The sequence below is a fragment of the Rhinoderma darwinii genome, chromosome 9, assembly GCF_050947455.1.
Source record: "Rhinoderma darwinii isolate aRhiDar2 chromosome 9, aRhiDar2.hap1, whole genome shotgun sequence".
Lineage (NCBI taxonomy): Eukaryota > Metazoa > Chordata > Amphibia > Anura > Rhinodermatidae > Rhinoderma > Rhinoderma darwinii.
Genome location: NC_134695.1, coordinates 30,197,685 through 30,223,542, shown reverse-complemented (window position 1 = coordinate 30,223,542; position 25,858 = coordinate 30,197,685). Strand labels below are relative to the sequence as shown.

The 25,858-nt window shown below is 44.0% G+C and overlaps 1 protein-coding gene across 1 annotated transcript in view; it reads left to right on the top strand.

Moving 5' to 3' along the window:
* RASGRP2 (RAS guanyl releasing protein 2) overlaps positions 1–25,858 on the top strand; it is a 208,939-nt gene that overhangs the window by 144,322 nt on the left and 38,759 nt on the right. The window contains exons 10-11 of the mRNA XM_075837457.1: positions 6,088–6,165; positions 7,852–7,965. Of these exons, the coding sequence (XP_075693572.1) occupies positions 6,088–6,165; positions 7,852–7,965 (192 nt within the window). The remainder of the gene's footprint in view (positions 1–6,087; positions 6,166–7,851; positions 7,966–25,858) is intronic.

The following is a 25,858-nucleotide window of genomic DNA, read 5'->3' as shown; positions in this document are numbered from 1 at the left end:
GTGTTCTGAAGGTTACATGTAACCATAATTTGTTCGTGTGTATGAGGCCTAAAGGCTCTGATAGATGGGCCAACGTTAGGAACAACGGAATTCTCAGTCCTGATCATTAGCCCACGTAAAAGGGCCCAGCGAGCAGCCGGCAAAGGAGCAAACGCTCGTTTGTCGACTGATCGCATCTTTCATTCGTCCTAAAAATCATCTTTGTCAGCAGCACATCTTCGCGTGTAAACAAATAATGTGCTGCCGATAATGATGCAAATCTCATACAGCTCAATGATTGCTCCATGTAAAAGGAGCTAAACGAGCACCGATCAATGTGCTACATCATTGATCTGCGCTCGTCTACTGCCGTATATATCTTCCGGTGTAATAGGGCGCTTAGTGCTAACTTTCATACCACAATAAGGGTATGCTGAAACGGCTTAGCAAAATATGTCTGAAAATACGGAGCTGTTTTCAGGCGAAAACAGCTCCTGATTTTCAGACAAAAACTTGCGTTTTTAGCGGCGTATTTTACGGACGATATTGGAGCTGTTTTTCAATGGAGTCAATGAAAAACTGCTCCAAAAACGTCCCAAGAAGTGACATGCACTTCTTTTTCGCGGGCGTCTTTTTACGCGCCGTCTTTTGACAGCGACGCGTAAAATAACACCTCGTGGGAACAGAACACCGTAAAACCCATTGCAAGCAATAGGCAGATGTTTGTAGGCGTAATGGAGCCGTTTTTTCAGGCGTAATTCGAGGCGTAAAACGCCTGAATTACATCTGAAAACAGTGCGTGTGAACATACCCTAAGTGTTTTAAGACATGTACTATTCATTTAGGAAAACCTCTTCGAAGTGTTTAATGAGCAAGCAACATCCACAGCCCATTCACTCCTAGTGCTACATATATAGACTAATACTTCCCACTGCAATTATAGCAAATGATAAATTTCTGCTTGATAGTGTAGTTTGTGTGTAATGCTGTATTCACACGTTTAGATCATATTGCGTTTTTGCAGTGTTTATCACAAAATCGTGGCAAAACGCATCAGTTTTTTATCGTTTTTCGAAAGTAGCGGTAAAACCACGATATAATCACATTGTGTGAATAAAGCCTAAAACAAACATTTTGCCCTGTAATCAGACAGCACAGAATTACTGGAGACTCAGTTGAGTTGTCTCTTCATTTACTATGGCTGTATGATCCAATTTTCTACTGTCAAGTTTGTCAACTTCACTTCTGTTTCACCTCAGTTTTGGCCAAAGTCTGTGATTAATGTGGTAGTGGTTCAATGTCTGTAAGTTTAGCTCCTAACATTTGCATACTCTCCTGGTCTGTCCCTACACATTGCCATATCCTTATATCAGGAGGCACTACTTCTGTAATAAATATTATTATCAATACCATTTCAGAAGCACACAATCTTTGGTTTATTTTCAACTTAAATGTAGTTATGCATCTGGGTATGAACAATCTGCATGCATCATATATCTCAGAGGGAGCTACACTGGGGGAGTCACTTGTTGAGAAGGATCTGGGTGTACTTGTAGATCATAGACTAAATAACAGCATGCAATGTCAATCAGCTGCTTCTAAGGCCAGCAGGATATTAAAAGAGGCATGCACTTGCAGGACAGGGATATAATATTACCACTTTACAAAGCATTAGTACGACCTAAACTAATAAGGAGCATGGAGAATCTAAGTTATGAGGAAAGATTAAAGAATTAAACCTATTTAGCCTTGAAAAGAAATGACTAAGGGGGTGGATGATTAACTTATATAAATATATGAATGGCCCATACAAGAAATATAATGAAATCCTGTTCCATGTAAAACCCGCTTAAAAAACAAGGGGGCACTCCCTCCGTCTGGAGAAAAAAAGGTTTAATCTACAGAGATGACAAGTGTTCTTTACTGTGAGAACTGTGAATCTGTGGAATAGTCGACTGCAGGAGGTGGTCACAGCAGGGAGAGTAGATGGCTTTAAAAAAGGCTTAGATAATTTCCTAGAATGAAAAAATATCAGCTCCTATGTCAATGTGTAGAATTCTTGTTTCATCCCTTCTCTTTCTCCCATCGCTTGGTTGAACTTGATGGACATGTGTCTTTTTTCAACCGTACTATGTAACTATGTAACTTAGATCTACACAGATCACTCGCTTTCTTATCAGTTTTGACAAAAGGGTTTACCGAAGAGAAGCTGATTGCTGGTTTCCCTCGATTAGCTGTTATTGAGCAGGCATCCACTGCATAGATATTTCCGAGCGTTTTTCGCAGCGTTTTTTGCCCGTAGACATTGCATTAGCTTCAATGGCCGCGATCGAAAATCGCTGCAGAAAAAATTCCTGAAGGATTTTTTTAGTACGGAACTAATGTATTCCAGTGCATTCTAATTTTTACAGGCTTACGTTAAGCCCTGCCAGGGAAGATAAAGAAGGCAGACCTGGGGGCCTTCATTAGGCTCCCGCGTTGCCATAACAACCATCCGCAGCCCGCGATCGCTTCACAGGTGGGCCGAGAGGATGTCGGCGGGGGCCACACTCTCTTTCGAACGGCTTAGATGCAGTGGTCGCTATTGATCTATGTAGACACCTGTAATCCGTAAGAGCCTCAACCTTTTCAAGCTCGGGGCACCCCTACCAAAAATTGTTTACAAAAAGTAAAAAAAGGGCTAAAAACAAGCACTACGCTCTTAGGCCTCATGCACACGACCGTATTCGGTCCATGATATACGGACCGCATGTCGGCCGCATTTCCCGGACGAAACACAGTTCAGGAAGCCGGGCTCCTAGTATCATAGTGTAACGCTAGGTGTCCCTGCTTCCCCACGGGAGTACTGTGCCGTACTGAAACATGTTTTCAGTATGGGACAGTAGTCCCGCAGCGAGGCAGTGATTCACAGCGTCATACATAACTATGATGCCAGGAGCCCGGCTCCCTGAACTATGTTTCGTCCGGGAAATGCGGCCGACATGCGGTCCGTATATCACAGACCGAACACGGTCATGTGCATGAGGCCTTAGGGCAGAGTTTCGAAAGCATTTCAGGCTCTGTAAAAAATCCTCAGGGCACCCCTACCAAAAATTGTTTACACAATGACAAAAAACTGCTAAAAACAAGCACTACACTCTTAAGGTATGTTCACACAGTGTTTTTCTGTAAGGGAATTTGGGAATTTTGACGCAGATTTTGAATTGACAGGCCCACATTTTTTTTTAAGCCGTTGAAGCTAAAGCAAAAACCGCAGGTAAAAAAGCTCCAAATGAGCGCCGCAGGTGTTTTTTCTGCCTCCTATCCATTTCAATGGGAGGTCAGAGGCGGAAACCACTCGAAGACCATCAGCCCCCCACTCACAGTAAAATGACCATCAGCCTCCCACTCACAGTAAAATGACCATCAGCCCCCACTCACAGTAAAATGACCATCAGCCTCCCACTCACAGTAAAATGACCATCAGCCCCCCCAGTAAAGTGACCATCACAGATGCTAATGGCTCCTCTTATGGTTAATGGCTCTCGGCGTTAATGGCTTTCTCCTCTCGTCAGGCTCTTCTGGTGGGAAGTGGTGGGCGGTACTTGTAGCAGACGTGTGTGGGTCACGTCTGCTACAAGCATAGATTGAAGAAGTAAGCGTCGGGGGCGGAACTTGTAGCAGACGTGCGTGCGTCATGTCTGCTACAAGCAAAAGCATTTTTTTGTTTTATGGCAGGAGATGAGTAGAGTATCGGGTCAACCCTGGGCAGTTCTCACGGCACCCCGTTGCGAACCACTGCTCTAGTTAATAGAAGGGGAAGAGATTGGGCTTAGCATACCCTAAGAGTATGTCCACACTGGGCATAAATACTGTGGATTTTCCGCAACTCCGCAGCATACTACAGTAGTAGCAGTGTGGGTGAGATTTGAGCAAATCTCATTCACACACAGAGGAAAAAATTAGCCGAAAAAACAGTAATAAATTGACCTGCGGTGCGTTTTTTTTAAAATTCAATGGGACATAAAACCTGCAACAAAGTGCTATGTGTTGCGACTTTTGCGGTGGAAACACTGCGATTCCGCAGCAAAAATAGCAAGTGGGAAAAAAAAGGTACTTTTTAAATTTGGAAATAATAAAAAAAAGTTTATACTTACCCCCTGCTGTAGTACTAGCGATGCGGTCCTCTCTTCTGAGTGCAGCCCAACCTCCTGGGATGACGTTTTATCCCATGTGACTGCCGCAGTCAATCAAATGCTGCAGAGGTCACATGGACTATAGTGTCATCCCAAGAGGCCGTCTATTATCTGAAGAGAAGGACGCATTGCCATGTGGTCTGTGGAAACGAGCGCCGATCAATGAGACAGCTCGTTGATTGGCGCTCGTTTGCTCCTTTCACAAGGAGCTATGATCAGTAATGTATGGGGACAACCGATAGTTACTACAATCATTCGTCCCCATACATTTCCATCATGTGAGCAGCACATCTCCCTGTTTAAACAAGGATATGTGCTGCCGACTAGCGACCATTTTATTATATGCATAAAGGAGCAGATCAGCCGATGAATGAGCATTTGCACGTTCATTGGCTGATCATTGCCCTGTTTACATATGAACGCTTTTCATATGAACACTCTTTTGCCCGATCATTGGCCCTTATAAAAGGGCCTTTTTTGTGCTCATCTCATTTACATCTCCCATGTGTCAGACACTGATAGTTCTAGAAATGTTGTACCAAATTTTTCGGACTATAAGATGCAGTTTTCAGCAAGAATAAGTCTTGCTAAAAAGTACCTGCGTCTTATAGTCGGCAGTCAAGTGACCCGGCAGCGCCGGGCCCCCTGACTGCTTCTTACTTAACCCCTTCCCGACCCATGATGTGCCGGCACATCATGGAGCGTGGAGGGGATGATGTTTGGAGCGGAGCGGGCTCTCGCCCTGCGCCGGCTGTATGCACTGCAGGTGTCAGCTGTGTTTTACAGGTGACACACTGCTCTAGCGGCCAGGAACAGCGATGGCGCTGTTCCTTGGCATTTATCTAGTTAAATGCCGCGGTCAATAGCGACCACAGCATTTATAAGGGTCTTCCCATGAATGACATTTATAACATATCCACAGGATATGCCATAAATGTTATATAGATTCGGATCCCATCTCTGGGACCTGCACCTATCTCTAGAACGGGGCCCCCTAAACCCCGTTCTAGCTCTCTCGGGTCTGCTGTCTCCCAGCCACTTCCTGTTTACATGGCCTTGAGTTACGGAAACAGCCGAGTGTTCCCTGAGCTACGCTGTTTCCATAACTCCCTTTGAAGTGAATGGGAGTTACAGAAACAGCGTGACACCGCGAGCTACGCTGTTTTCGGAGCTCGGTAGCTACGAAAACAGTGTACATGGTCGAGTTACAGAAACAGCGTAATTTGCTGAGCTACGCTGTTTCCGTAACTCCCATACAACTGAATACTGAACTACTGTCTTAAAACTAGACCAGGCAAGCAGAAATAGCGGCAAATGTATCACAGTGGTCCATGCTTTATGGTAAATATAGGCGCATCTTGCTAGACATGTTAGACACTTTTCTCATTCTTGCGCCTCCAGTTGGAACAATATTTTGCACCACAATTTTGTCACACTCTTGCACATTTTAAGCCATGCTCCATTTTTTCTAAGCAGCACTCCCTTTCTAGACACTTTTCAAAACTGTCTGGTGAGGTGCAAAAAGTGTCTAAAACACATAATAAGTCTGAGGTATTTAGTAGTAAATCTCCCCCATTGTTATTTTTAAATAACAATTCTCCTTTAAAATGATGGATCATTAATAAACTTTAAGACGTGACAGATTGAGGTTGCCACTCAAAACTGAATATGAAAAAATTTGTATTTTTAATGTATTGGTTATTAATTGTTGGCACTTAATAAATTAATCCTTCTGTTTGATATTTTCCTTTGGCAAAAGTTCATTGGCAACGACTGAAACACAGAACTAGATCTCTTTTTCACTGTTCTATGGGAGCGTAGTGCACAAAACTGGTGATAGATTTTAATAATGAGCTCAATTTTAAAGATTTGAATAAACGTTTATTTTGAAATAAAAGATGACTTTTTTTTGCATGCATTTTCTGCACTTCAGGTTTCATTGGACCAGTATCGATCTGAAGAAGAGATTTACCAGCTGTCTCTTCAAAGAGAACCAAGGGCACGTACATCGGTAAGACCTCATCACATTGAAGATTACACTCGAGTGTACATAGCAGTGAGGACGCACAAGAAATTCATTTGTTTTCCCTTTGGCCACTTTCTGCATTACATCCGCAATACCCGTATCTCCCGTTGTTTAACTGAACCGAACTTAGAGCACCTTTGACCCTATGATGGTGTACGTTTGGTTCAGTTAAATTAAACTATGAGAGGCCCTAGTGTTGCGGCTGTATAAACCCGTTTGTCGATTATTTTTTTTCATTTCTTTGTAAAATACCAGTCATGCAGTACAAATTTCTACTCGCGTATGGAATGCCTTCTTCCTTTGGTATCTTTATCTACAAACCACTGAGCTGTAGTGAAATATCTACTCAGGTAGTTTGCATCAATATGCTACATGAACATGAGTCAGCAGCACAAAGACAAAATCTCTACTATTTGTTTTTTAGATACATTGACGCACAGCATTCAGCGAGTACAAGTATAATTTTCTATATGATCTGTATCTCACACATTGACAGAAACAATACATACAACGTAAAAGTCTCTGCAACCCCGTATGAAAACAAGAAGCACACAGTATGTACAGCGGTAATGACAGTTCTTTAGGTTAAAAAGACAAATCTGTCAGGTGTAATCTTTCATCTTGAAAGAAATCCACTATTTGATCCACTAGAAGATAAAAATGGAAAAACAAAGCTTAGTTCAGCTTGTCTTAAAAGGAGAAAATTCCACCCTGATCCCATGCTGGCACTTGTACAGATGTTTGGATCAACACTGTATTGTGTTATTAATGCCAGTAGTCCGTAATAGTCTTTTTGTTAGGAAAATATTCAGGCATTTGCAGTGTTTGCCAGTACCACGTCTTGTGACTGTGCCGTTCCTCTGTTTCATAGCTGTGATTTTTCTGCATACTTGGAAAGCAATTTTTCAATGGGTAGCCTTTTGTCTTCAGGATCTTAAAAAAAATACACACACACACACATGAAACTGGCCGCAACCAGCTTTATTATCTTCATACATGAAATGCACTTTTTACAAAACAGTACAAAATAAACTCTAGGTCATCCAGCCTCTAACTAAACATACAGCTTCCCTAGCGATCAGGGTGAAAGGCCTCCTGCCCAGCACCTTACAACAAACGTATGTTCTTACCAGAACTTTTGACTCCCACAGGCCGGCAATGCCTGTCTTCTTCAGCCCGGGAGCATTGTGTGAATAGATCACACCTTTCTAAAGGAGCCTTCACAGCTGGCAGCTAATGAGACTCCTAAGGCATCCCAAACCCTGGTCTGTCCTGAACTTTTCTTTTATCTTCCACTCCAGCACCCCACACCTTTTTCCAGGTTTCCTACATAATAAATAAGGAGAAAGAACACTTTCTCTTGTAACATTCCTTTTGATTATTACATTCTGGGCCGAAATCCTGCCCCTTAGTAGTCGCACTGCTACAAAATAAATAAATAAATAAAAAAACTAAAAAACTAAAAAAAAACCATATATATATATATATATACACACACACACACATATATATATATATATATATCATACACACACACACACACACACACTGTAAATACAGTATATTTGATACTGTACTGCATGAAATATGAATTGTATGCATAACATACAATAATAAATGTGATCGTACCTAATGATCATATTGATGTGTCAGATTACTTTTTATCTTCAGCAAGCTACAATCAAATCACCTCCATCCCCGTCGCCTCCTTTGGAGGAATGGGCTTCCTTGAAAGCAAAACCAGACCAGGCCCTGTTGTGTCAACACATAGAGAAAATGGTTGAGGTAAGAAATTATTCTCATAAAGTTATCATCAAGATAATTTGTAGTTCTGAGAGTTATTGAAGAGTTAAAGGCTTCATTATTGGATGGATGTAAATCAGTGTATATTTTGCTTTTAAAGAGGTCGCTGGTTGCGCAATGGGTGCAAATCTTAGTTACACTCTCTTGCAAACAACTATTAACAATGGTTGGCTGTAGTGGCTTCCCCTTTAAATGCTTTCACACAGTCTCTGGCAATGGCTTGTCAGCGCGATGCACACATATGGTCTAAATAGGAATATGATAATTCTGTCACACTGCACAGTACGTCCTGGTGTCACTGACCATTTCTTCCTTGTGGTGCTCTATATGCAGCCAATCAGTCGTAGCCCATTCCTCGCGACACACGGTCACAGAATTTAGCCTCCGTCAGTCTGTCTCTCAGGTTAGGTGGTGTTTCTACTATACAATGTTGTTACTGTACTAAACTCTGATTTTAGTGATGATGCTGTTGTGTTAAACAAAATATTTTTTCGGAGAATACTTGCTTTACCTCATTTGTCCACCTATTATTGTTCACATTGCTTGATTTCAGCCATGCCATTCCGTATATTTCTCTATTTTACAATAATTTTATTTCTTAAAATTTTTCACTGTTAATTTTCGATCACTATGTTTGTACTCTGTTATTCAATTATGTTTCACTGTAGACATTCAGGTAGTCATACTATTAGCTCAAGAGGTTAAAAAGAATTGTATTTATTGATTAAGGCCCCATGCACACGAACGTGCTTTTACGTCTGCAATTCCCCCGAAAATCCATGGTAGAATTGCTACCCCATTCATTCCTATGGGGCCATGCACACGACCGTGGTTTCCACGGTCCGTAAATGGCCCAGGAGCCTGGACCGCAGAAAGAACGGACATGTCTTATTACGGCCGCATTCTACGGTCCAGGCTCATAGGAAATAATGGACGCGGCCATGTGCACAGCCCGCGATTTGCGGGTGGCTCGAGGGTGACACTCTGCTGACGGCCGACCCGAAAATCACGGCCGTGCACATGGCTACGGTCGTGTGCATGAGGCCTTACTCTTAAATAGCCATAGTCCCAGCTAATATATTAACAAAAACAAAAAAAAGGGGGCAAATTTCATATACTTGGTATGAGTTTGAAATACTGGAGGATTTCTTGGGGACAGACTCTTTATATATAACAGCTTTGCAGTCTTTCAGGTTGCTTTGTCACATTCTCCCTGCTCTGTCTTCAGTGAAATGTTTATGATGTGGACACAACACATCATCCTATGGCTAGGATACATAGATGATGTCTTTTTAGTCTGGATCTCAACCAAAGAGGACTTTGAAAAATTAGTATCTGCATTAAATTGCAACAGTCTGGGGTTACCATTCACCTCGGAGATACAAACAAATTCCATAGCTTTCCTGGATCTTATGATTACAAAGAATGAAAATGGAGGAATTAGTTCAGCAGTTTAGCGTAAAAAAAAAAAAGGGCTACCAATACTCTCCTACAGTGGTTAAGTTGCCACCCCTTCCCCTAAAATGAGGAATCCCTAAGGGGCAATATTTGAGGATGCGACAAAACTGTAACACAATAGGAGTATATAAGTAAAAAGCTAGCAGACTGTTTTCAAAGACAGGGTTTTCCGTACTACATTTTGAGAAAATCATATCTGGAAGCTATGGCAACTGACAGACAATATCTTCTGGTATCAAAACAGCAATTACAAGAATCAGAAATAACCAGAATTATTGGTACGTATGATATGCGCAACAAGGTGATTTGGAACATTTTAATGAGGTACTGGGATCTACTAAAGGCTGATGAGAAAATAATAAACTGCATTACTGAAAACCACACTAACTTTTAGAAGGAAGAAGAATTTACGTGATCAGTTTGTACACCGTTATTTTACCCATAAAAACAAATAGGATAGAAGACCATAGGGAACTTTTAGATGTGGCCATTGCTCAGCATGTGAATTTATAAATATTGGGAAGAAATTTCGGAGTGTTTCAACAGGGCTGGAATATGACATTAGAGACCATGTGAACTGTTCCACTATGGGAGTTGTATATTTAATAACTTGCTCCTGCCCCGCAAATTATGTCGGAAAGACCATACGACTATTTCGTCGTAGGATATGCGACCAAGTAGGGGATGTGGAAAACATGAGAAACACCCCCATAGCAAAACATGTATGGGAACAACATTAGGGTGATACTGTAAAGGATCTGCCAGGCACTACGTCTGTGGATACTCCCAGGATTAATCAATCGACACCTGAGGCCGGACCTCTTAGACTGACTCCGGCTCCCACCAATCAGGGTGGCAGGCTCAGGAGTGGGAGAGCCTATCGCGGCCTGGTCAGTCGGAGTTAGCTCCGCCCCCTGTCCATTTATACCTGCCGTTTTCTCTTCCTCATTGCTTGTGATTCTTCCTGGTTTCCTGGCCTTGCTACAGCCTTGCTCCAGCCTGCTACTGCCTTGCTCCAGCCTTGCTACAGATTCCGCATATCCTGCTTCGCTCTGACCCCGGCTTGCTTTCTGCTCCTTGCTCTGCGTTCCTATACTTCGTGACATCCTATTCTGACTGGCTCGTTGACCACTCTGGTTTCCTCACGGTGTTCCGTGGGCTACTGCACCTTCCCTTGCTTGTTCCCTGTTTGTATTCCCTTGCACTTAGTCAGCGTAGGGACCGCCGCCCAGTTGTACCCCGTCGCCTAGGGCGGGTCGTTGCAAGTAGGCAGGGACAGGGCGGTGGGTAGATTAGGGCTCACTTATCCCCTTCCCCTTCTTCCGGCCATTACATAATCACAAGCCTATACCTAGTCTACCCTTCTCTCTCTCTATCATGGACCCCCTTGAGACCCTGACCCAGAAGATGCAGGGCCTTTCCCTACAGGTCCAGGCCCTGGCTCAGAGGGTCAACCAGCCTGACGCTGCCATAGGAGTACCCCTCGCCTCACCTCTAGAACCTGACCTCAAGTTACCTGACCGGTTCTCAGGGGACCGTAAGACCTTTCTCTCCTTTCGGGAGAGTTGCAGACTTTACTTCCGTCTAAAACCTCACTCCTCAGGTTCCGAGAACCAGCGGGTGGGAATTATTATATCCCGACTCCAGGAAGGGCCCCAAGAGTGGGCCTTCTCCTTGGCTCCTGACGCCCCTGAACTTTCCTCCGTTGATCGTTTTTTCTCTGCCCTCGGACTTATTTACGACGAGACTGACAGGACTGCCTTGGCCGAGAGTCAGCTGGTGACCTTACGTCAGGGTAGGAGACCTGTTGAGGAATACTGTTCTGACTTTAGAAAGTGGTGCGTAGCTTCTCGGTGGAATGACCCTGCCCTAAGGTGCCAGTTTAGGTTAGGCTTATCTAACGCCCTGAAGGATCTGCTTGTTAGCTACCCCTCTTCTGACTCCCTAGACCAGGTTATGGCCTTAGCAGTACGACTTGACCGACGTCTCAGGGAACGACAGCTTGAACGTTTCAGTGTTTTCCCCTCTGACTTCCCTGCGATTCCCCCCGAGGTCCCGTCTCCTCGCTCTTCCACGGAAGACTCGGAGGTACCTATGCAACTCGGGGCCTCCGTGTCCCCCCGACAACGTAGAGAGTTCCGCAGGAAGAACGGTCTCTGCTTCTATTGTGGGGATGACAAGCATCAACTGAACACCTGTCCCAGGCGCAAGAATAAGCAGCCGGAAAACTTCCGCGCCTAAGTGATCATCGGGGAGGTCACTTGGGCGCACAGGTATTTCCCGTTAATATGAAACGCAATAAAATTTTGCTTCCCTTTCAGGTCTCGTTTGGTGGTCGGTCTGCCACCGGCAGTGCCTTCGTGGATTCAGGGTCATCTGCTAATATCATGTCTGTGGAATTTGCTATGTCTCTAAAAATGCCTTTTATTGATTTGCCTAATCCTGTCCCGGTAGTGGGTATCGACTCCACCCCTCTTGCTAATGGTTATTTTACTCAGCATACTCCTGTTTTTGAACTCCGTGTTGGGTCCATGCATTTGGAGCAGTGCTCTGTACTGTTGATGCAGGGATTATCGTCCGATCTGGTATTAGGTCTTCCCTGGTTGCAGTTGCATAATCCCACGTTTGATTGGAATACTGGGGATCTCACCAAATGGGGTAGTGAATGCCTGACGTCATGTCTTTCGGTTAACTCTATTTCTCCTCGTGAGCAGGTAAACACGCTACCTGAGTTTGTTCAGGACTTCGCTGATGTTTTCTCTAAGGAGGCCTCCGAGGTGTTGCCCCCTCATAGAGATTACGATTGCGCTATCGATTTGGTACCAGGTGCTAAACTTCCTAAGGGTAGGATATTTAATCTTTCATGTCCTGAACGTGAAGCCATGAGGGAATATATCCAAGAATGCCTGGCCAAGGGTTACATTCGCCCCTCTACTTCTCCTGTAGGTGCTGGCTTCTTCTTCGTGGGGAAGAAGGATGGTGGTCTTAGGCCGTGCATTGACTATCGTAACTTGAATAAGGTCACTGTAAGGAACCGGTATCCCCTTCCTTTGATTCCGGATCTTTTTAATCAGGTTCAGGGGGCCCAATGGTTCTCTAAGTTTGATCTATGGGGGGCGTATAACCTTATCCGCATCAAAGAGGGGGATGAGTGGAAGACTGCGTTCAACACGCCCGAAGGTCATTTCGAATACCTGGTCATGCCCTTTGGGTTGTGTAATGCCCCTGCTGTCTTCCAGAATTTTATTAATGAAATTCTGAGAGATTACCTGGGAATTTTTCTTCTAGTGTACCTTGATGACATACTGGTGTTTTCCAAGGATTGGTCCTCCCACGTGGAGCATGTCAGGAAGGTGCTCCAGGTCCTCCGAGAAAATAATCTGTTTGCGAAAACCGAAAAATGTGTGTTTGGGGTACAGGAGATACCATTTTTGGGTCAAATCCTCACTCCTCATGAATTCCACATGGACCCTGCCAAGGTTCAGGCTGTGGCGGAATGGGTCCAACCTGCCTCCCTGAAGGCGCTACAGTGTTTTTTTGGGGTTCGCTAACTATTACAGGAGATTTATTGCCAACTTCTCGGTCGTCGCTAAGCCTCTTACGGACCTCACTCGCAAGGGTGCTGATGTCCTCCATTGGCCTCCTGAGGCCGTCCAGGCTTTTGAGACCCTCAAGAAGTGCTTTATCTCGGCCCCAGTGCTGGTTCAGCCCAACTAAAGGGAGCCATTTATCGTGGAGGTTGACGCGTCCGAGGTGGGAGTGGGGGCTGTCTTGTCCCAGGGTACCAGGTCCCTCACCCATCTCCGCCCCTGTGCTTACTTCTCCAGGAAGTTTTCGCCCACGGAGAGTAACTATGATATTGGCAACCGCAAACTTTTAGCCATTAAATGGGCTTTTGAAGAGTGGCGTCACTTCCTGGAGGGGGCCAGACACTAGGTAACGGTCCTTACTGACAACAAGAATCTGGTTTTCCTAGAATCTGCCCAGAGGCTTAATCTGAGACAAGCTCGATGGGCGCTATTATTTACCAGATTTAACTTTTTGGTTACCTATAGGGCTGGGTCCAAAAATATTAAGGCTGATGCACTGTCACGTAGTTTCATGGCCAATCCTCCTTCGGAGAAGGATCCTGCTTGTATCTTACCCCCTGGTATAATCGTTTCTGCCACTGATTCTGATTTAGTCTCTGATATTGCGGCTGATCAAGGTTCAGCTCCCGGGAACCTCCCTGTGGACAAGCTGTTTGTACCCCTGCAATACCGGCTAAGGGTACTTAGGGAAAACCATGACTCCGCACTATCTGGTCATCCTGGCATCTTGGGTACCAAACACCTCATTACCAGAAACTATTGGTGGCCTGGGTTGCCTAAAGACGTTAGGCTTACGGCGCCGCTTGTGAGGTTTGTGCTAGGTCTAAGACCCCCAGGTCCCGACCTGCGGGCTTACTACGTTCTTTGCCCATTCCCCAGAGACCTTGGACCCATATCTCTATGGATTTTATCACCAATTTGCCTCCATCTCAAGGCAAGTCGGTGGTGTGGGTGGTAGTAGACCGCTTCAGCAAGATGTGCCACTTTGTGCCCCTTAAGAAACTACCTAACGCCAAGACGTTAGCTTCTTTGTTTGTTAAACACATTCTGCGTCTCCATGGGGTCCCAGTCAATATCGTTTCTGACAGAGGGGTACAATTTGTTTCATTATTTTGGAGAGCCTTTTGTAAAAAGTTGGAGATTGATCTGTCCTTCTCCTCCGCCTTCCATCCCGAAACTAATCGCCAAACGGAGAGGACTAATCAATCCCTGGAACAATATTTAAGGTGTTTCATCTCTGACTGTCAATTTGATTGGGTCTCATTCATTCCCCTCGCCGAATTTTCCCTGAATAACCGGGTCAGTAACTCGTCAGGGGTCTCCCCGTTTTTCTGTAATTTCGAGTTTAATCCACGGTTTTCCTCAGTTTCTCCTGGTAGTTCCAATAATCCCGAGGTAGAGGTCGTTCATCGGGAACTGTGCACAGTCTGGGCCCAGGTTCAGAAGAACCTAGAGGCGTCCCAGAGCGTACAAAAAATTCAGGCTGATAGAAGACGTTCTGCTAACCCCCGGTTTGTCGTCGGGGATCTGGTGTGGTTGTCGTCTAGGAACTTGCGCCTTAAGGTCCCGTCCAGGAAGTTTGCTCCCCGATTTATTGGGCCTTATAAGGTCATTGAAGTCCTCAACCCTGTATCCTTCCGTCTGGAGCTGCCCCCATCCTTTCGCATACACGACGTCTTTCATGCCTCCCTCCTTAAACGCTGCTCCCCGTCCTGGTCCCCCTCGAGGAAACCTCCTGTTCCCATTCTCACCCCTGAGGGGGTGGAATTCGAGGTGGCCAAGATTGTGGACAGTAGGATGATCCAGGGCTCCCTCCAGTACCTGGTCCATTGGAGAGGATACGGGCCGGAGGAGAGGACTTGGGTATCTGCTCGAGATGTTCACGCTGGGGTATTGGTCAGGAGGTTCCACCTTCTCTTCCCCACTAAACCAGGTCCTCTTAGTAAGGGTCCAGTGGCCACTCATAAAAGGGGGGGTACTGTAAAGGATCTGCCAGGCACTACGTCTGTGGATACTCCCAGGATTAATCAATCGACACCTGAGGCCGGACGTCTTAGACTGACTCCGGCTCCCACCAATCAGGGTGGCAGGCTCAGGAGTGGGAGAGCCTATCGCGGCCTGGTCAGTCGGAGTTAGCTCCGCCCCCTGTCCATTTATACCTGCCGTTTTCTCTTCCTCATTGCTTGTGATTTTTCCTGGTTTCCTGGCCTTGCTACAGCCTTGCTCCAGCCTGCTACTGCCTTGCTCCAGCCTTGCTACAGCTTCCGCATATCCTGCTTCGCTCTGACCCCGGCTTGCTTTCTGCTCCTTGCTCTGCGTTCCTATACTTCGTGACATCCTATTCTGACTGGCTCGTTGACCACTCTGGTTTCCTCACGGTGTTCCGTGGGCTACTGCCCCTTCCCTTGCTTGTTCCCTGTTTGTATTCCCTTGCACTTAGTCAGCGTAGGGACCGCCGCCCAGTTGTACCCCGTCGCCTAGGGCGGGTCGTTGCAAGTAGGCAGGGACAGGGCGGTGGGTAGATTAGGGCTCACTTATCCCCTTCCCCTTCTTCCGGCCATTACAGATACACATTGTGTAAAGTTCCAAGGGATAGAAAATGTTCGAGCACCAACAAGGGGTGGCGATTGGGATAACCTTATTTGAGAAAAGAATCCCAGTGGACGTACAGGCTTAATGCTGTGAAGTCCGCCGGAATTAATTATTATATTTCATATGCATGCTTTATTGAGTAACATTGTTGATCAGTAACCTCAAGCAATGATATTTCAATGATTCCCACCGATTTTTTTATTATATGCCAACTTATTTACCCCCTCTAAAACATAAAGAGAAGATGCAATATATGTGTCTTTTCCTTACTGCAGTGTCTCTTTAGTATACATAATAAAAGGAGATCAATAAAAATCATACACTGCTAAACTTCCAGCAAATGGTTAAAATGTTAATGAGAACTATCTACAAATACCTCTATTTGTCGATCACTACTTTTCTTTAATAAACACAGATGTAGGTCAGAAGCCTGCACTATACACTGACAGGAGCATCAGGGTATCCCTGGAAACGGAGGAGGATACCTCGAGACTCGCCCCATAACACTAGATTGACCAATTGGAAAGGAAATGGGAGGTAATGTCATCTGGTCATGTGATTCATGATGCAAGTGGGAGGAACGCTCACCGATTGGTCAAGAAAATGGCTTGTCCAGATTAGATGGGAGGAGACTACTGCTTAAATACACACAGTGTCCAGCGCGACGGGAGGCTGCTGCCAATGCCTATCCATGCGTCATGCTGCCGGACGGCACAATAACAAATGCATAAAATTCAATGTCTTACTAAGACCCCTGAAGAAATAGACATATATGGAAACGCGTAAGGTCTGATTAAATGTTGTGTTCTGATCCTTTAGCACTCTGATCCTTCAGGTTCCTAAGTAGCCTTCTACGCCCCTGACAATTTAAAAAGAACTTAGCACTCCAATGTAGTTTGCAAAAATTTGTTTTTAATCTATGTGATAGGTAGTAATCCATAATTTAACATTTCGATCTTTATTCAAACTTTCATCAGACAAGGATATGTGGCGGAAACGGGTATATTCGCGCTGATATTAAAGGCTCTGATTAAATACCAGTAAGGAGGAAGGGACAGGTCTGATGGGGTATAGTCCTCCTTGTAGCGTCCATGACCACGGGCCGTCGGGTTTACTCACCTCCCGATGCCCGCAGCCATGGATCCTTCCTAGGAGACGCCAGCGCTCACTTCCGCTCCGTTCTGCTGTGTCCCATAGGGTGCACGCACACGCTCGTGCCGGCCTTAAAGGGCCAGCGCGCGCACAGAGGAAATAATCATCATCAAGTGCCATGATTTCCTGGTCTATAAGAAGGCCCCAGGCCTTCTGATCCTTGCCTGAGCATTGTTAGTTTTCCCAGTCTGTCTTGCAAATGGTCCCTTAGTGTTTCCCGTTCCAGTTGTTACCCGTGCCCTGTTACCTGTTCCTGTATCCCGTGCTGTTCTTGTTCCTCTGCCTATTAGGCCTAATTTGCACGAGCGTGTGCGTTTTGCGCACGCAAAAAACGCAGCGTTTTGCGTGCGCAAAACGCACTTAAAAGCTGCGTGTGTCATCAGTGTAAGATGCGCGGCTGCGAGATTTTTGCGCAGCCGCCATCATTATGACACTCCGTTTGGATGTTTGTAAACAGAAAAGCACGTGGTGCTTTTCTGTTTACATTCAGAGTTTGACAGCTGATGCGCGAACCACGCAGTTCGCACGGAAGTACTTCCGTGCGGCATGCGTGGTTTTCACGCACCCATTGACTTCAATGGGTGCGTGATGCGCGAACAGCGCACAAAGAAAGGACATGTCATGAGTTTTACGCAACGCACTCGCGCTGCGCAAAATTCACGCACTGTCTGCACTGCCACATAGAGTAATATAGGTGCGTACAACACGCGTGAAAAGCACGTGCGTCGCACGCGCGTATATTACGCTCGTGTAAAAGATGCCCAAGTGTCGGAGTCGTGTCACGTCCTGTGTCATTTGCCACGTCTGGCGCAATCTGCGGCACCTGTGACATCCGCCACGTTTGGCTATACCTGCTGCACCCATCTCCATCTGTGCCAGAGCTGCGGCTACAGACTGGACTATCCAGGTACCCTTGTGTGGGACTTTGTATTCTGTTGTTTGGCCAGCTGCCTCCCTGCTACAGCGGTGCGGCCTAGTGGGTCCACTAACCCTCTACGTGACACTCCTGTAGCTCATTACCAGAGAGAAACACAATACAGGCAGGAACAGTGCAGGAAGAATGTGATAAAGCAACCTGAAAGACCGCAAAGCTGTTATATATAAAAAGGCTGTCCCGAAGAAATCCTCCAGTATTTCAAACTTATACCAACAATTCTTTTTAACCTCTTGAGTTAAGAGTATGAGTTCCTGAATGTCTACAGTGAAACATAATTGAATAACAGGGTACAAACATAGTGATCGAAAATCAACAGTAAAAAATTGAAAGAGACATATTGTACTTTATGTTAGTGGTAAAATTTGGTTTATACATTTATTGATTATTTGTGAAAAACAGTAAAATTTAGAGAAAATTTTGTAAAATTATAATTTTTTTAAATTTCTATTTATGTGCTTGTAAGACAGATAGTAATACCACACAAAATAGTAACTTTAGCAGCAAACTTTCCCATTTCCAAAACCTATTTTTTTTAGGGACCAATTTAGTTCTGAAGTGGCATTGAGGGGTCTATATGTAAAAATCCCCTATAAATAACCCCATTTTAAAAACTGCACCCCTCAAAGTGTTCAAAACAGTATTCTGGAAGTTTTGACCGTTTAACGTATTTTTATTTTTTTTTGAAGATATTTAATTTTAATATTTTTTTCTGTAACACACGAAGTGTTAACAGAGAAACGAAACTCAATATTTATTACCCTGATTTTGCAGTTTTAAAAAATATCCCATATATGGCTCTTGACTGAAACACAGTCCTCAAAAGTGAAGGAACACCTTTAGGATTTTGGAGCCTCCTTTTTATTAGAATGTTTTCTAGGCACCACTAAAGATTTGCAGAGGCCATGAGGTGCCAAAACATTAGAAACACCCTTCCAAAAAAAACATTTTTGAAACTACACCCCTCAAGGAATCTAGGGATACAGTGAGCTTTTTGACCCCACAGGTGTTTCATAGATGAAATTAATATTTTGGCATCAAAATAAAAAAAAAATATTCCCAATAAGATGTAGCTTTAGCTCCAAATTAATTTAGGAGAATTAAGGAGAAAAAGCCTCCCAATATTTGTAAAGCAATTTCTCCCGAGTACAGCAATAACCCATATTTCGTCATAAACTGCTGTTTGGATACACGGCAGGGCTCAGAAGGGAAGGAGCACCATTTGGCTTTTGGAATTCAGATTTTGCTGGATTTGTTTCTGTCTCCATGTCGCATTTGCAAAGCCTGTGAGGTACCAATACAGTGGAAACCCATGAGAAGTGATAAAGGAGAAAAAGCCCCCAACTTTTGTATAGCACATTTTTCCTGAGTGAGGCAATACCCTATATGCAGTCATAAACTGCTGTTTCGACCGACAGGAGGGCTCAGAAGGAGAGGAGTGCCATTTGGCTTTTGAAGCGCATTTTGCTGAAATGGTTTGGAGGCACCATGTTTCATTTACAAAACCTCAATGTACTAAAACAGACGTGACCCCATTTTAGAAACTGCACGCCGCGAGGCATTCGTCTAGGGAGTAGTGAGCATTCTGTCCCTACAGGTGTAAATTAGTGTACAGTGGATTTTGCAGAGTGAAAATGGCAATTTTTCAGTAGAGATGCCATTTTATTGTCCAATTTGTTGTGCCCAGCTTGTGCCACTGTGAAAATACAGCTATCTAATATTATACAGTGTTGCCTGGTTTTAGAAACACTCTACATCTGGCCCTAATCTTTTGCCTGGACATATGACAGGGCTCAGGAGTGAAAGAGCAACTTTCGCATTTGGGGCGTAATTTGGTGATTTACACAGCATTGGTTCACAATGCAGAGGCTCTGATGTCAAATAATAAAAGTAATCCCTGAGAAGTGACCCCATTTTGGAAGCCACATCCCTAAGGGAATTTATTTCGGTGTGTCATGAGCCTTTACACCGTGTTCCAAATTATTATGCACATTGGATTTAAGTGTCATAAACATTTAATTATTAGTTTTTCAATTAAACTCATGGATGGTATTGTGTCTTAGGGCTCTTTGGAACATTGTAATCAATCTCAGACACCTGTGATAATTAGTTTGCCAGGTGTGCCCAATCAAAGGAAAACTACTTAAGAAGGACGTTCTACATTATTAAGCAGGCCACAGGTTTCAAGCAATATGGGAAAGAAAAAGGATCTCTCTGCTGCCGAAAAGCGTAAAATAGTGCAATACCTTGAACAAGGTATGAAAACATTGGATATTTCAAGAAAACTTAGGCGTGACCATCGTACTGTGAAAAGATTTGTGGCTGATTCAGAGCACAGACGGGTTCGTTCAGATAAAGGCATAATGAGGAAGGTTTCTGCCAGATAAATTAATAGGATTAGGAGAGCAGCTGCTAAAATGCCATTGCAAAGCAGCAAACAGGTATTTGAAGCCGCTGGTGCCTCTGGAGTCAAGGTGTAGGATCCTCCAGAGGTTTGCAAGTGTGCATAAAGCTATTATTCGGCCATCCCTAAACAATGCTCACAAGCAGAAACGGTTGCAGTGGGCTCAGAAATACATAAAGACAAATTTTCAAACCGTGTTGTTTACTGATGAGTGCCGTGCAACCCTGGATGGTCCAGATGGATGGAGTAGTGGATGGTTGGTGAATGGCCACCATGTCCCAACAAGGCTGCGACGTCAGCAAGGAGGTGGCGGAGTCATGTTTTGGGCTGGAATCATGGGGAGAGAGCTGGTAGGCCGCTTTAGGGTCCCTGACAGTGTGTGAAAATGACCTCTGCAAAGTACGTAGAGTTTATGACTGACTCACTTTCTTTCGTGGTACAAAAAGAAGAACCGTGCCTTCCGTAGCAAAATTATCTTCATGCATGACAATGCACCATCTCATGCTGCAAAGAATACCTCTATGTCATTCGATGATATGGGCATAAAAGGAGAGAAACTCATGGTGTGGCCCCCATGTTCCCCTGACCTCAACCCTATTGAGAACCTTTGGAGCATCCTCAAGCAAAATATCTATGAGGGTGGGAGGCAGTTCACATCAAAACAGAAGCTCTGGGAGGCTATTCTGACATCCTGCAAAGATATTCAAGCAGAAACTGTCCGAATACTCACAAATTCAATGGTGCTTTTCTGTTTTCCTTCATCCTTTTCAGTGCTGTTGCGCGAATCACGCTTGTCCCACGGAAGTCCTTCCGTGTGACATGCGTGGTTTTCACGCACCCATTGACTTCAATGCACAAATATAGGACATGTCGTGAGTTTTTCGCAGCGGACTCACGCTGCGCAAAACTCACGGACTGTCTGCACTGCCCCATAGACTAACATAGGTCCGTACAACACGCGTGAAATTCACGCGCGTTGCACGGACGTAATACACGTTCGTGTAAACAAGCCCTAAGTGTAATGCCGGGGTAGGGAGACAGACAGGTGAACCCTAATCTACCCGCCACTCAGTCCCTGCCTACTTGCAACGACCCGTCCTAAACGATGGGGTACAACTGGGCGACGGTCCCTACGTTCAGTAAGTGCAAGACAGACAAAACAGACAAGGGTACACAGAAGCTAGGGAAACGGGGAGCTGCCCACGGAGACACCGTGAGCAACAAGAGTAGTGAATGAGCCGAGTCAAACCAGGAGAGAGCGAGGTACAAAACGATGAGCAGGAGAGTGGTCAGAAAGCCAAGGTTAATAACAGGCAGAGGATCAGTAGTACAAGCAGCAGCAGCAAGCCAGGAAACAAGAATAGAAGAATCACAGGCAAAGGAGGAACAGGAAAGGCAGGTATAAATAGACACTGGGCGGGAACTAGCTCCGTCTGGCCAGGCTGTGGTAGGCTCTCCCACTCCTAAGCCTGCCATCCTGAGTGGTGGAAGATGGAGTCAGTCTCACAGACATAGGAGCAGGTGCAGACTGATTGCCCACGGGCGTCGACACAGAACCTGTGTCTGGCAAATCCTTTACACTAAGGCAGAGATGGGAGGAAGCGCCATTTGGTTTTCGGAGCGTGGATTTTGCTTGATAATAGCTTTGTTTGCGGATAAATGACATGTCATCTTTATCCGGTGGGTCAGTACGATTATGGCAATACCAAATTTATATAGATTTTGTTGTTTTACTACAGGAAGGAAAGTTCTATTCTGTCCTTCATATCAGGATGTTTTTAAATTCCTGCCTTACTAGAGCTATAATAACTTTCTTATTTTTCTGTCTATGAAGCATTGTGAGGGCTTGTTTTTTGCAGGAGAAGTTGTAGGTTTTAGTGGTACCATTTTGGGACATATGTAACATTTTCATCACTTTTTTTTCCTTTTTTGGAAGAGGAAATGTAAAAAAAGTTTTTAAATATTTTTTATGTATTACATCTTTTGCACAATAAAATAGTTTTCTGTATTGTCATATTCTAAGAGCCATAACTTTTTTATTTTTGCATCGACAAAGCTGAATAAGAGCTTGTTTTTTGGGGGACAGGCAGTAGTTTTATTGGTACCATTTGGGGGTAAGTACGACTTTTTGATTACTTTTTATTACTTTTTTTTGGAGATGTGACCAAAAAACAGCAATTCCAGCATTGCTTTTCATAATGCTTTTTTTTTTACAGTGTGTGATAAATAACGTGATTGTTTTATAGTCATTACGGATGCAGCAATACCAATTATGTATACTAGGGGTTTGTTTTTGTTTTTATTTTTTCCAATAATAAAAGACTTATGAGAAAAAAGAGGATTTTTGATTTTCTAACTTGAAACTTTTATTTTTTTGTTTTTGCATGTTTTATCCATATCCAAAAAGTATTTTCTTTATCACCAATTATTTCATTCTTCACTATGTATACAAAAACGGTATGCCTACATTTTTTTTTTTCAAATGTAAATTTTATTGAGACCTCAAAAAATGCAGGTACGGTACAGAAAATACACAAAGAAACAGCAAGAATGTGGAGTTTTACAGAGGTACCTAAATGCACGAGGTTACTTAGGAAACAAAGTACACAGATATATAAAGTCATAGAATGACATAGAAAGTACAATATACAACAGAGAACTTAATATACAGCTTTTTAATATATATATAAAAAGAAAAAGGTAATCAGAAGAGTGCCACAGTCACAAAAAAATAAAAAATTACAGTGGAGAAGTGAGAGGACCAGGAGACACAACCGAAATCATTAGCAAGGAGGCCAATGTGAAGACTACTAGAAACTAACGACTAGTATAGGGGTTAGCTATCCAAGGTTGTCAGATTTTGGTAAATTTGTCCGGGCAATCTTTTTATTCATAAGCATAAAATAGGGGAGATTACAATTGAACATTTTGATCCATGCCTGTAGCATAGGAGCCTTTGGATGCTATCAGTGCGTGAGAATGTGTTTTTTTTTTACATAAAATAAGAGCAGAAGTGACCTGGTGGCTCTAGCGTTTATGGGTTCCACAACTAGTAGAAGCAAGCATACCCTAAGATCCATCACTCTTGGGAGACCCACCTTTAGTACGATATATTCCATGTCCTCTGCCCAAAAACCAAGAATAATCGGACAGTCCCAAAACATATGCAAAAAGGAGGCATCTTCTCCAAAACAACCGGGGCAGGTGGGAGAGGCCAGTCTGACCATTCTAGACAATTTATCCGGGGTGTAGTAAATTTGATGAAATTATTGAATCTGAATAAAGTAATCCCTGGCCAATATTAAGGGGCCAGTAAAAGAATTCATCATTTCCCCATGATCCTCTCCAGACACAGAAGGGCGAGTCTGAGACCACAAGTCTAGTGCTGTATCAAGTTTTATAGAAGAGACACTTAACAGTTGTTGTATTTTTTTTTTAAATAGTGACAGTCTTCCAAAGGGGAAATCTCTGCCTAGTTCCACGGCCCAGAGCAAAGGGAGAGGAAATATGGCAATTGCTTCTGACACTAGCTATTGGTTGGGAGTACAGAAGCCATATCTATTTAAAAGAAATTGCTGGCCAAAAACAAATTTGCGTAGCACAGACCAAATATGGCCATTTCACTGAATCGAAGGCTTTTTCTAGATCTAGTTAAGCAATTATACAAGAACCAGAAATACTATGGGTAGAAGACAAATTAGTGAACAATTTACATAAGTTGATATCAGTGGCCTTGCCAGGCATAAAGCCCGACTGACCAGGGTGTATAATGTGAAAAATTATTTTCTGCATACGCATTGCTAAGACCGTAGTCAGGATTTTGACATCACAATTAAGAAGCGAGATGGGTTGATAAGATCCACACTCTTTGGGGTCTTTGTGGGATTTAAGACTAAGGACTATGAGTGCCTCTCTCATTGAAGGGTGGAGGGTCTCCTGAACAAAAAGAATAAAAAAGGGAGTGGAGACAAAGGGCAAGCAGCTCTTCATGCGCTTTATACCATTCAATGGGTAGGCCATCCAAGCCAGAAGTCTTCCTATTAGGGAAGGAGTTTATAGCTATAGTAATCTCATCCACCCCTAGATTAGCCTCAAGGAAGCTAACATCTGCATTATCTAGAGGGGTAAAGGGTATAGTTTATACTGGAAATATGTCACCTTAGAGGAATACAAAATATTTTTTCATAGTAAACTCAGTAAGCAACTAGTTATATTCACGTTGCTTCACTAAGAAGCAGGAAAAAGCTGAAGGATACCTAGATCTAAGATATTCTGCCTCTAAGGCCGCCAATTCAGTCTCATCATGTAAGCGTTGTTGGGCGGTGACCACATCTATGCGGGGAGATGGCCCGTATGACAACCCCTTAAGTAAAAGCCTTAAAGGCATACCAAATCATCTCTTGAGCTGCCGTTCCCATATTAAAGTCCCAGAAGGTAGGCATCTCAACCTCCAAAGATCCTGAAACATCTCTACAAGAGAGCCACAGGGGGCTTAACCTCCAAATCCTCTGCTTCACCATCTCAGGGAAGCCTAAAATAATGTTCAACAGGGAATGGTCTGAAAACCCACGGGGCAAGTACTGGGCATCCACTATAAACAACAGGGAGGCTGCATTTCCAAATACCATAATAATGCAGGAGAATGATCTATATGCAGGAGAGTGACATGAGTAAGCAAGTGAAAGGGAATGATGAGTACGCCAAAACTCTTGAATGTGGTAAAATGTAGCTCAGTGTGTTAGCGGAGTGGGAGTACCAACAATACCACCCAACCTTTTTAATTCAGGGTTAAGATGTAGGTTAAAGTATTAGAAACCAAGGATTTGGTCTAGGATCTGTCTCCTAGATACATCACACATGTGAAAAGTATGAAAAATGGATGCCCCATGAATACAAAATGGTAGACATGACTATAATAGTGCAATAATATAGAATGCAAATTATATTGCAAAGGAAAAGGATATAAGGCACTATGTTGTTAGAGGCGTTCCATCCAGGTAAAGACTTCTTCCGGTTTGTCCAGGAACATCGTAGAGCCTCAGCACCAGCCTGAGTTTTACATAGTAGAGCATGGTGTAAGGGATTTGTTTATCCCTCAGACGTCTTTTATCCTGCGTGAATTTTTGCCTTTGCTTTTGCACCTCCAGAGAATAGTAATCTTGAGCTGCATGTTTTAAAGAGCCTTGTCTCTTTGCAAGTTCCAATAGCTTGTCTATGTCCTTAAAGTTGAGAAACTTGGCTATAAACGTGCGTGGGGTGCACCAGGTGGAGGGGCCCGAGTTGGGATGCAGTGTGCCCGCTCCACACAAAACAAAAGACATTTTGCCTGAAGACCGTTTAGATCCAGCCCCCTAAATACTGTCAATAGCACTACACCCTCCTCCCCTGCAGATAGTGCCATTGGGGGCTCCCACTAGGAGTGGAATCCCAAGCCAGAGCATTGTTGACACTCTATCCGGGGATTACACTCCAGGAGGATCTCCTAACATCACTGTCATATATGGATAGTGACACCGGGAGCTCCTCCAGGAGCGGAATCCCCGGCCAGGGCATTGTCAACGCTCTGGCTGGGGATTCCGCTCCAGGAGGATCCCCTGGCGTCACTGTCCATATATGGATAGTGACACCAGGGGCTCCTCCAAAAGCGGAATCACCTACCAGAGCGTCTGCAACACTTCGGCCGGGGATTTTACTCTTCCAGAGGATCCCTTGACTCCACTGTCCATATATGAAAAAAAAACAGGA